This window comes from Nesoenas mayeri (assembly GCF_963082525.1).
Source record: "Nesoenas mayeri genome assembly, chromosome: 15".
Lineage (NCBI taxonomy): Eukaryota > Metazoa > Chordata > Aves > Columbiformes > Columbidae > Nesoenas > Nesoenas mayeri.
This window is the reverse complement of record NC_137559.1, coordinates 5,080,137-5,092,422: the sequence shown is the minus strand read 5'-3', so window position 1 is coordinate 5,092,422 and position 12,286 is coordinate 5,080,137. Positions and strand designations below refer to the sequence as shown.

Sequence of the window (12,286 nt, the reverse complement as noted above, 5' to 3'; positions counted from 1 at the left end):
TCAGGGGTGCAGGTTACTGTCTGAGGTTCACCTCTGTGGCTGGCGTTTCGAGTCTGCGTGATTTGTCACATCAGGGATTTGAGCACTGCGGAGATCTGTAGAGCCTGAGCTGGAGGTCCAGGTGCTTTGATGAGGAAGTACCAAATGAGACCTCTCCTGCCATCCCCTTAGGGACTCAAGGAGCAGCTCTTTGCCTGTCACCCACAGAGTCCTGGTTCCAGGGGTGGTGAAGTCAGCCCTGGGGAAGCTGGGTGCACCCAGAGTCCCGTGGCCATGCGACTTTGCTCTATCAGGCAGTGCACAGCGTAGCCCAGGCTTGATCTGGATTCTGGGGTGTTAGACCCCAACACCCCTGTCACCACCACAAGCTGTGGAAAACCATGATCCCTGTGTCCCATCTGAAAGACTTCAGAGCTACTGAGCACCTGATACTGAGCTGCTTGGGAGGAGGGTGCAGAAGCACTTTGCATCTGAACAGAGCCCTCTCCACGTACTTGCTAAGGCCAAAATGGAGCTGACGGGGGTCTGCCTGTCACTTGGGAGTTACAAAAAGTCTCTTCTCCTTCTCCCTCTGCTGCTTCTCTCAGGCTCCTGAGCTGCCTTTGCCCAAATCTGTAGCACTCTCAGATGCATCTCTGCTCCTTGGTGCGTTTTAATCCTCTGCGATACCCCGCTCTGTTTGACAAACTCTGCTGGTTGTAATATCTGAGCTTCTAGCAAACACCGTGCTAGTGTAGCACTCAGCCTTTTCTTCAGCTTGTTTTATGTGGAAATTTCTTCCAAGTGAAACCAATCTATGGGAGGGGGAGCAGAGGGCTTTTAGACATTCTCAGAGGAAAAAGATTTTTCAAGTTTCTCTTTTCTCCTGAATCTCAGGCATAGAAACTGGGAGAAAGATATTACAGTCTTGTCTAGAGGTGTGGGATCACTCTGCAATGGGAAGGGAATAACTGGTGAATACGTTTAATCACCAGCAAAACGCCCAGTTCCTGTGATGTGCCACTTGTGCCTTTCCCTGAAGCTGGCTGAACCCTCAACACCCATCTCAAGTAGTTCACTGATGGAGGAGAACCAAATTCCCCAGGAAAGTTGTTCAGAGTTAATTTCCTATCGGCTCTGCTCTGCAGCAATTGCTCTCGCCTTAAAGTGCAGTTGCTGAGTGACTCCTACTTGACTCAAGGGTTTTGGGGAGCAATTTCAAGCAATTGTATGGAATAACACTAGTTTGGCACTCATTAGAGACAAATTTATTCAATAGTTAGGTACATTGAGAAACAGATAAAAATACAGCTGTCCTAGCTTGAAGAATGACTTGCTTATCTTCTCCCCGCGTCTTGCTTGGTTGTATAATTTGTGTGTTGCCTTTCCCCTTATCTCCTGACTGATTGTATAGCATCTGAGATCCCTGCAGCTCTGAACGCAGCAGATAAAGTCGGTTCTAGGACTTTACACCTTTGCATTTCAAGCAGTGCAAGTGCTGGTGGGTCTCACTGATGTTAATCAAACAGCATGAAAAGTCCTGGGCTCTGCTTGCTCCCTGGTCTGCCCCAGGCTTGGGAAAGGGCACATCCCTGCCACACTGCAATTAGAGCACTTGCTTATCTGAGCTGTAACAGAGCCATAAACTTTATTCAGGCCAATTAAATCAGATATGCAGTGAGCATACAGTTCCTATTAATGTGAGCTCGCTCTTATGTAAGTACCGACAGAACTTGTGATGGCCTGTGCCTGGGTCTCTCCTCTTTAAAGTTCTGCTCACTCATCCTGTGGAGGTGCTGAGGGGCAAATTATTGGAAAGCTGCTTTGCCATCAGCTTTTCTGAAGCATGTTCTGAGCGTCAGAAGAGCTATTTTAACATTCCTTAGATAGAAACAGAAAGTTCCCTAGATTTTTGGGAAGCACCTGGCCTGCTGGGATTCTTCTCTCTATACCCTCTCATTTCAACTTTCAGCTGCCCTGTTGGCTTGGGAAAACTCAGGCTGATCTTTTAAATGAAAGATCACTTGTGCCTTATAGGATGCAAAAAGCTTTGTAGATCACAGATGTAGGGGCTGATCTCAGCTGTGACTTATTGTCCCCAGTCTGATGGGTCGGAATCGTGAATCATTTTGGTTGGAAAAGACCCTCAAGACCATCGAGTCCAACCGTTCCCCCACCACTGGCACTGACCCATGTCCCTGGGAACCTCATCTCCACATCTGCTCAACCCTCCAGGGATGATGACTCCAGCACTGCCCTGGGCAGCCTGTTCCAATGCCCAACAGCCCTTTGGGGAAGAAATTGTTCCCCAGATCCAACTCCAACCTCCCCTGGCACAACTTGAGGCCGTTTCCTCTGCTCCTGGCGCTTGTTCCTGGGGAGCAGAGCCCGACCCCCCTGGCTCCAAGCTCCTTTCAGGCAGTTCAGAGATCAGAAGGTCTCCCCTCAGCTCCTGTTCTCCAGCTGAACGCCCCAGGTCCCTCAGCCGCTCCCATCACACTTGTGCTCCAGCCCCTCACCAGCTCCGTTCCCTCCTCTGAAGGGCAAAGGAGCAATTACACAGCCAAACCAGGAGCAGGAACCAGCACCTTTTTCTGCCGCTGAAACAAGGGGGGCACCATTTGTTCTCATGCTTCTCTTTTTTTCCCTCCTTCAGGACATACAACCTGACCTTCCTGCATCCGTACTACCGGACAGACGAAGCAGAGGAGAACCCGTTCATCTGCTCATCGCATCGTGAGAACGGCATGCAGAAATGCTCCAACATCCCAACCAGGAAGGAGTACAAGGTGGAGTGCACCTTGAGCATGGACTCCTACACCCCCAGTTTGTACAACCCTGACTTCAGCAGCAGGAACGCCTGCATAAACTGGAACCAGTATTACAACGTATGCATGGCAGGGGACGTAAACCCACACAACGGAGCTATCAATTTTGATAATATTGGATATGCCTGGATAGCTATTTTTCAGGTAGGATTCTCCTAAAGATTTTTCTGTTTCTTTTTGTTTGGTGGGTTTGGTTTTGTTTTGTTTTTTCATCTTTTCCTTGGAAAGATTTTGACAGATGCATTAGAGGAGAAAAATTATGCTTGCACCTGTGTGAAACCGCAAATAAAGACACATCGAGTAAATGAATCAGACAATAACCTGCACAAATGTTGCAAGAGAGCATTGGAAGAAAACAGTCGTTTTTTCAGTGCATTTTAGAAGGAGCGGAAAACACTTCTTGAGGCAGACAAAAGTATGGCAAGGTCTAGCACTACAAATCAGACCTGGATAAATCCCAGGGATTGTTGTGTTAAGGTCTTTATTGCTATAGTATCAGGAAACTGAGAGTGTTGTCCAAGTCCTTAAGCAAGGCTTAATATAATTCTAAAGTGTAGGAACTAGCTGGATGATGTGGTTTGGCCTTGATTCTAGAATTGCAGGGTTATACTGGTTAACATGGTACACCGGAGGCAGGAAGAGAGAATCCTAATGGTGTATTCTGGGTGGAATACTTGTGAAGAGATACTACTCATGTGGAATTGGAGTCTCTTGATCCACAGCTGTACAGATCTTCACTAAGGACAAAAGTGCTTGTGGCTTTACAGGTGACAGAAACACTCCAGCACCTGAAGCATTTCCAAAGCGTTTGTAGCTCTGGAACATTGGATAACTAGACTACACAGTCCACAGGCTGTGGTCTCTTAGGGCTGGCCTATTTTTAATGATCTATGATGTAAATATGCTGTTTTACCTTTTTTTAATTTGCACTTTCTGTTTTTAATACAAATTTCTTCATGTTTTTGGCTAGATGCCCTGTTTTATTTAGTTTTCCTGAAGTGCAGGGGACATCTATTCCTAAAAGAGAAGAAGTTCTCCATTTAGTTTTGTTGATGATGAATAATTACTCATTCAGAGCTCTCAATTTCATTTAGTAATTTCCTTCCAGTTTCATATTATAATATGAACTTAATAACTTTCAGTTTTCACCTGGGAGTTGTAAAGGGGCAATTGCGGGCTCTGAGCATCTTGTTTGCTCTCATGCTGTCACAGTAGCACACCTTGAACCACAGTGCTGATGGTGTCAGGGGCTCAAAACCAAATCCAGAAAGGTTCAGACAGATCCCAAGTCTCTACTAGTCTATGTTTTTAAAAACGCTTTGGTTCTTTCCTGGAATTAGTATGTCAAGAGAGGGAGCTGCCATAGTGATTTTGAATATTCCTGACTGGTGGGGAGTGTCGCATAAAGGAAAGAGGGGAAATCAAAGAGAGAATAGTAGACAGGTCTCTGGCTGCACTTGTATTCTCCTTTTGTGCTCTTGCATAGTTCTTTGGCAGAGCTGGATGGACGTGCCCAGGAGGTCCCGTCTGGCTCCCAGCGATGTTCTTGCCAGGACAGGGCAGAGGGCGATGGGCTGCAGAGCGCTCGTGCAGGCGCATCGGCAGTGAGCAGGTTCTACTCGAGGGCTCCTGCTTCCTTTTCATTCCCTGAGCCTTTTTGCAGGGTGCAAGTTTCCATTTCATGTTGGTATTTCGTTTCTTCAGCCTGGAAATGTACAGTTTTAAGCCAGGAAGAACAGAGAAGCCACAGCAGAGGTTTCAACTGATTCCTTTGGGCAGAGCAGAATGTCTGACAAAGTTGGATATTGTATCCCTAAGATCATTTTGGCAGCTGCCAAGAGGTTTAGTGCTGCTTAGGCCATCCAAATGCTAAAGAGTATTTCCAGCCAAAAACTCGTCTTACATCTTTATTCCTTTCAGAAGTAAGGTCTCACTTTTAGAATCTGAAAGCAATGTGAGTCCAGGTAAAGAAGCAGCTGTTGGGAGTAAAGCTCTTGCTTGACCTTGATACAGAGAGAGTAAATCATTACTGCAAGAGGCTGGATGCTAAATCAACAATTGCTGTAAGCAAAGAACATTTAACAAAGATATTGACGTGTGCTCCCATTACATGTAACAGTGGATGCTGGGGAGCACCAGGTAAGCTGTTGAATGAGGCCTCAAAGTAGAGCTGATGGGTTTAGTACCTCAGGAGCTTCCCTCTGAATGGGTATTGAATTAGTGGGCAGAAAGCACTGTGCTGAGTTCTGGATGAGATGGATCCAATTGTCCCGGTCCCTTCTGGGGAATAATGAATATGTGGTTCTTTGCAAGCTTTACAATGGACTGGACCTCAAGGTCTGGCAAGCCTCCATTTTGCATAATGGCAATCTTAGAACTCAGCTGGATGGAGCATCCCTCATGATTTATCCGAGATGAGCTGGAAACTCAGCGTGGTGTCAGAGCTGTCAGGAGGGAGGCTGGTGAAACGAGCCCCACAGGTGATTCCAAAGGAAGCTTTGAAGTGCCGTGACTGTGAGTTGTCCCCGAGCGTTTCCAAGGGCACAGTCTGACACTGTGCAAACTGTGAACAAACAAAATCAAAAGCAGAGTTTGACAGGGAAATCTGAAGATCTCTACTCCAAAACGTCCTTGTGAAGGGTGTGCCAAGGCAGGAGGCTGGCAGCATGGCCAAGCCCTTTCAGCTGCCAGGATTCGGATTTAAGCAGCTGAGCTGAAAGACATTTTTTAACTTCACGGTAGTGATCTTGAATTTGCAAGTAGCCCGGCATGTGGCTGCAGGGTGTGCAGAACAGTCAAATGCATTGTTGACCTTCCAGACACAAGAGTAAGTCAGAGGCATCAGACAGGAGAACCAACTTAGTACAGATAATAAAATCTTAAAGCAATAAAGACGTTGGCTGCATCCATAGGTGTTTGAAAGGATAATAATTCCTTATGTAATCCTGCAAATGATTCATGTTTTGATTCCCCTCATTTGTTGTGTAATAGGCTAATTCATGTATATATTTGTTACAAAGGCACGTTCATTGGCAAATTATGTGAACTAATTAGCTTATTACAGAATAAATGAAAGGAGATGGAACCTAAATTAACTGTGAGGTTTGGCATGATATTAAGATCCCTTTATTGCACATGAATTTCAGCCGCAACAATAAGAGCAGTAATTACAGGTATTGTTGTCGTACTGCAAATGATGAATTTCCCACCTAACCGAAGTCCAATTTAATTTGAATTACTGACGTTCTCAGTGGAGCAACCAAAACGCTGCCACCTTGTTAACCATCAGTCTCGGTGTGGCCAGACCTGAATGGAGAAACCCTGATAAAATGAAAGGGGGTTGGGTGGCTGGTAAGATACTCAGTTTGGGAAAAAGAGATGATTTAAGCTACTTTGCAAACCACAGAATAATCGCTTGGATGACTTCATGTCTGACTTGCAGAAAAGTAAGACCCTTACTAGCACTTGACATCAGGAAGCAACGCTTTTGGCAAAACTGGTGAGGCAGAGTTGGAGGAGCAATAACCAACAGCTGGGGCAGAACCAAGGTTAGATGAAGGGAACAAGCTGTTCCCCTGTGCCTCCTTCCAGTATTTACTGGGAAGGACTGAACTTGGAGAGCAAACGAACAGGAAAAAATTACATGGACATTTCAGGAATTGTCCATCCAGTATAAGAGAGAAGATTTGTCTGACAATTCAGAGGGGCTCTGACATTTCTGGTGATGGCTACGTTACCTTTTCTGTGGCCTCTTCACATGGATTTCAGCTGCATTTTCTAAGGGGCTTCCTTATTGAAAGATCCTCTTGAAATTAATCTGAGAGCTGCATCCAAGGACTAATGTTTCCATTTCTGGCTTATGTTGTTCTGAGTGCACATTGCCTCTATGAGGTTCTGCTTAAGAAGACATCTCAGTTAACAAGTTAATCAAGTCATACAAGTATCACATCTCTAGCCCATCATCAGAAGGCCCTAGCGAGGGAATTCTCAGAGGAGAATGCTTTGCATTCAGCAGCCCCTTTGCTGCTGTCAGGAGAAAAAGAAGAAAAGAAAAACCTGCTTGCATTCACAAGAGCTGAAGACAAGCCCAGCAAGCACACGACATGATAAGAATGCCCAAGAAAGGAAAAGCTGAATCACCTTCTGAAGAAAGATATCTGGAAATAGAGCAGCATTAAAGGAACTGTCTGCTCAGCAAGAGTTGAAGGTGTTATCTCCACGCTGTGATTAGATGGAGAACTTCTCTTTGCACTTGGTCTCACCAAAACTAGGAGTGTGTCACAGCCACAAAGGTGTGGGTGACCAGCTCAGGAGAGAGAACAGGTTTGGGAGGGCAAGTGGGGGAATTGGTGCCACCCACTTCTTCCTGGATTTGTCCTTCTGCGGGTACTTTCCTCCTGAGGCGATGGCAGGCTGCCGAGCAGGTAGGACAGCTGGCGGTGACAGCCGCCTGCCGCAGGCCACCTGCAGAAACAGCCCTTTTGTTTTGACGTGGAGTTACCTCTTCTGCGCTCGAGCTTGTCAAAAACAAAGCCCCTGAGAGCCGGTGTAAGCTATCTCCATCCAATCAAGGGTTTACTCGTTCTGACCCTGCACTGTGTGCTGACAAGGAGCTTGTTTTGTCTCTGTGTTGCTGACTCTGCTTCTGCCTGGATCTGCAGCCCTGGAGATGGACCAGCTGGAAGGTGCAGAGCTGGAGGGGGAGATTTCAGGTTTGGAAAGAGGAAGGTTCATTTGTCTCATTTCCCCATGGTTTGGTGCCCTGTTCTGTTCCACGGCCTTTGCCCACTTCACACAGTTTCTGCCTCTGTTCGTCATGGTGGAAATCCTTCTCTGAGGATTTCTCCCCGCCTGGAAATCTTTCTGCTAAATCTGTAATGTGAACCAAATCTTCTGTTCAAATAAAAAGAAAAATGACATGCACTTGAATGCATTTCTGCTATGACCAAACACAAGAATGAGCTTGAAGTCCCTCCTCGTCTATACTGTCACTCGCTCAAGAAAAGATCTCGTTCAAGGAGCCAAGACCTGAAGCTCTACCATTGCTTTCCCTTAATGTGAGCAAAACCTGGAACCTGCTGGCAGGACAGAATTGGCAGGGTTGTTTCTCTCAGTTCCTACTCCCACATCTTCCTCATAGCTGGGCTGTCACTCACATGGACTTTAACAGGCACATTTTGAGGGCCTGCTTCTCCTGCTTTGTTGCTGGGACCTCAGGGTACCTTAACCAAGCTCCTTACAAAATGACAGCTCAGGAGTGGTTACCCCGGTGTCTCAGGAGTATTGTACCCAAGATGCTACTAATGCATTTGCTTGCCTGTCGTCTGCAACCTCTCTTCTTCCACTTCCAGATGTTTTAAATATTTTGGGGAACAGCCAAAGGCCAACCGAGGTAGAAGGAAGGAAGGAAAAGAGCCTGAGGCTTCTGACTGCAGTTGTATTTATGTGTGCAACGTTTAGTTTTGTGGGCCCTGTTCTTCAGAAGCAGCTGTCACGCTGGGTGCCCATGTTTTCAGAGTTCATTGAGTAGATAATTTTTTGGCCAAAAGGACTTTTTTGTCAAATAGTTCATTCTTTAAAATGAAGAAATGTGTCAACAATGCTTATCTGTGCTCAATTTGGCAAGAAGTTTTGGCTGGGGAGAAAAAAAAAAGGGGGAGAAGAATTCTATGCTTTTAATTTGCACCACTTCAAGATGATGCTTTGTCACTAGACTTGAATTTGTTTTGGATCACCAAAAAATATTTCATTCTAAATGATGGGGTTTGAGTTTTGTTGCTGCTGCTTTTTTAAATTTGGTCAGCCAAATAAACATCGTTTTCTGCATTTGAAGAGCTTTCATGCTGAATACCCAATCTAAAAATATCCATCCCCTTTAAAGCATCTCAGAATGTGCTTCCAAGAGGATTAGTTGCTTTTCAAAAAATCTCCTTCATTTTGAAGGCTAGAAGAAATAATCCCATCTAACACAAGTCAGAGAAGCCAATCCTGATTCCAGGTCTGGACCTGTTAACCTATGGGAGGCATTCGAGGGACCCAGTGTGGCACAGAAACCTACTGCAAACTCTAGTTTTGGAAGGGTTTAATCCTTCCTCAATCATAGATTCTTGTATTCAGAGTCAAAAGGGGTGCCTGCAGCAAGCCATGGCCTGATCTGGAGTCCAGTTAGGTGATGGAAAAGCTACTGGTCTTGAGGTACATCAACAATTCTTATAGGGAAATCTTTATTTGGTTGGATTGCCCCAAACCTGCTCCATGATCAATTGTTGCTATTGCACCTTGCAGTAGGAGCTGTACATAGCCCATGCCAAGCCAAAGGTTCAGCTCCATCGTCCTCACACAACCATCTGCAGACTGTGTGGTGTTGGCAGGTCCATCCAGGAGAGCAAGACACCCCCCAAAGCTTAGACACTTGGACACCTGCAGTGTGTTTTGTGTCACAGTCCTGCACAGAGGGCTGGTTGTGCTTGGAGCTCTGCACCCTTTGTCCATAGTCTTTAATATAATTTGGAACAAGGTATAACAATACAAATAACAAAAATCCTTGCTTTTTTTGCATTGGGTCAGTACCCCAAGCTGCTGCTGTGTTCCAGACAGTGGTGTCTGGAGTAGCGCAGTCATTCATAGAATTGCTATGCGGTGCCTTCATCTGTAAGCAAGATCTCAGTCTGGCTTCGGTTCCCCTCTCCTCATTGCAGACTCTTCATCTTTCAGCTTTGCTCTGCTATGGAACTCTGATTTATGGCCCTCTCTATGATAATGGACTCATTATTGCTGAAGCTAAACAGTTAAATACATTCCCTGTGCATGAGATACTTTACACAAACAATGAAGACAGGATAATTATCGCAGTAAATCAAACCTCATGAATATGGACTGAGATGTGATCTTTTATAAGCAGCAGTCATCTGAAATCAGTGATGGTTTTGCTATCAGATGGGGATCTTGCATTATTTAGTGTGAAATGGAGACGGCAAAAGTTGTTGAGGTCTTATGCCGTTTTTAAGCTTATAGATTCACTTTTGTGAGGTTCTGGGCCACCAACGACAGCATCAGTGAAGTGTCCAACATTGCACGCTGGCTGCACCCTGGTTTTCAAGATTCACTGTGAACTGATAGTGCTGACCAGAGATCACATTTACGTGGAGCAAATTTGAAACATCACGAATCAAAGACAAATGCAAGGCTGCACAGTTTCCTTTTATTTTCTGTTTTGCATTTTCCAGAGCAGATGCAGGCTTTGCAAGGCACTCAGTTTATGAAGAAATGGCTAAAGTGGCTTTGGAAAGGAAACAGGTCCTCAAAGTGAAAGGAAAAGAATCCGTTCAAAGGACATTACTGAGAATATAATAAAACCTGTTTTTCTGGGCACAGAGGTTACTTAACAACATGTGTCACGAGGAAATAATTAAAATTGTGAAGCTGACTTCAAAAATAGTGATTTGATTGGCTGCCAAGCACTCTGCATAGGGAAGGGGAATACTCCATTATTCACTGACCAGGGCTTGCTGGCCAAATCAATATGCCCGAGAGGGCACGATACATAGATAAGAGGCTTTCAGAAATGAATACTAAAGGCCTGATAAAACTTACTGAGACCATCATAGTAATTAATAGCCCTTGCAATTTATGCTATCATTGGATCTTGTCTTGATAAGCTTTATAAAAATAAGTAATAAAACAAAATAAAACAAAAACCTTGTACCAGGGCCAGGGAAATGATGAGATAAAAGTAAAGAAAACCAGATAATCATGGCAGTGCTCAAAATTGCTGTTTGGTTCAGCATAATTGATTTTGATGCACATAATGCCCATCTTGTCCCCAAAGGACCCAATTTAGGCTAAAGAAATAGAGTCTGCCTGCAAATTATAGGTGTCAGTTAAGATGAACACTTCAAATGATCTGGAAACGCTTGGGTTTCTATATATCTTGCTCTAATATCCTTCTCGGGCCAGGCACTGAGTTGAACAAGCACCTGAAATCAGCCACTAAGGAAATTTCTGTTTGCCAGAGCTCTGTATTTTAGGGGTTTTGATCAAAGCGTGAGATGCTGATTTTGGTTGCCAGGCTTGGGGAGGCTGTCTCTACAAATGCGGTTTGTTCAGGTAATCACAGCAGTGCAATCCTGCCTTGAGAAGGACCAGGGCCAGGCTGGAGGTTTCTATGCTGCACGTTCAGGTCTTTGAATCTTTTCAGCTTCACTTCACACAGTAATTTTCCAAACTTTCTTAATTTTCCATTGATTAGTGGTACCTCAAGGCTGATCTCTGCAGCAGTCCAGCTGGAACTAGCCATTAGTACTTTCTAATACATAGAAAGTAATCCAGTGTTTGACTTTAGTAATTGAAGCGGTTTGAGTTGGAGTTTGGGTGTTGGTTTTCTCCCCCTGGATGATTGTTCTTTTTTTTTTGTTATTAACTGATACTAAAGCAAAAAATAACCTGCTCTTGAATTAATGGATTATAGCCAACAACTTGCAAAAATTTTGGCAGAGCTCAAAGGCAAAAGATTTTTATGATGAAATTTTCTTGACATAATAAAAGAAATTGTTCTGCAGAGACCTTTGAAGTGACCCCAGAAAAAACAATGTAAACCTCCTGTCTCCCTGGGAACAATGAGGAGGTCTGAGTTAATTGCCAGCATCTTTCATCTATGTTTCTCTTGTGATTTTCACTCTGGAGTTTTAGATTGATTCTGATTAGCTTGACTAGAAGACCTGATTCTGTCCCCTATTATGCTACTATAAATCAGATGAGCATCTCTGTTACAACTGATAAAATTATTGTGGCGTGAGCAAACCAAGAGGATCAGAATCACAGAATAGAGGACATAAAAACCCCAAATATCTGATTGTCCATTGTCGTCCTGCTCATATTAGTGTGGTGATCAAGGAGTACCTGGCTGGGGGCTACATGGGTGGTGTCCAAGCCAAAGATCAATGAAGTCAAAAATCTGTCTTTACGTTCACCCGAGTGAGTCTTCTGTTGAATCCTTGCAGTGATAGCGGGATCAGACACAAGATTCAGGGCTTTAGCACTCAGCCTCATAGGTATCGATGGGAGACAAATGATTTATCCCATCCCTGTGTATGAGGTGAGGGGCTGAATGAGCAGCAGGAGGGATCAGACTGAGCATCACGCAGGGTCTCCCATGGCTTAGAGGACAGCTCTGTCCCTCAAAGGCAAAAATCATTTCCTCATGCTAAGGGGGCAGCATCTCCTTTCCCACCAGGTCTGCAGCATGTGATTCCAGTTGGCAGCAGCCCCCAGGACAACCTTGCCAATCATCTTAATTGAATCTTTCAGCTATTTCCCTGCAGCTGCCAATTTTAGCGTGCCACGTGTCCTGCACATCTTTTTCATCAGAACACAATTAGGAAACGTGTTTCTTGCCGTCTTATCTCTGTTGATAAATAATTGTATGTTGTATTTATTGGAAGCTTTGAACTGGTACATTTGGAGAGGCTGCTTAATATGTC

The 12,286-nt window shown here is 44.7% G+C and overlaps 1 protein-coding gene across 1 annotated transcript in view; it reads left to right on the top strand.

The window, feature by feature from the left end:
* The window catches only part of CACNA1H (calcium voltage-gated channel subunit alpha1 H), a gene marked incomplete at its 5' end in the record, with an annotated part of 222,698 nt that overhangs the window by 122,793 nt on the left and 87,619 nt on the right, over positions 1 to 12,286 (top strand). Inside the window, one exon of the mRNA XM_080353920.1 lies at positions 2,636 to 2,951. Coding sequence (XP_080210046.1) covers positions 2,636 to 2,951 — 316 coding nt within the window. The remainder of the gene's footprint in view (positions 1 to 2,635; positions 2,952 to 12,286) is intronic.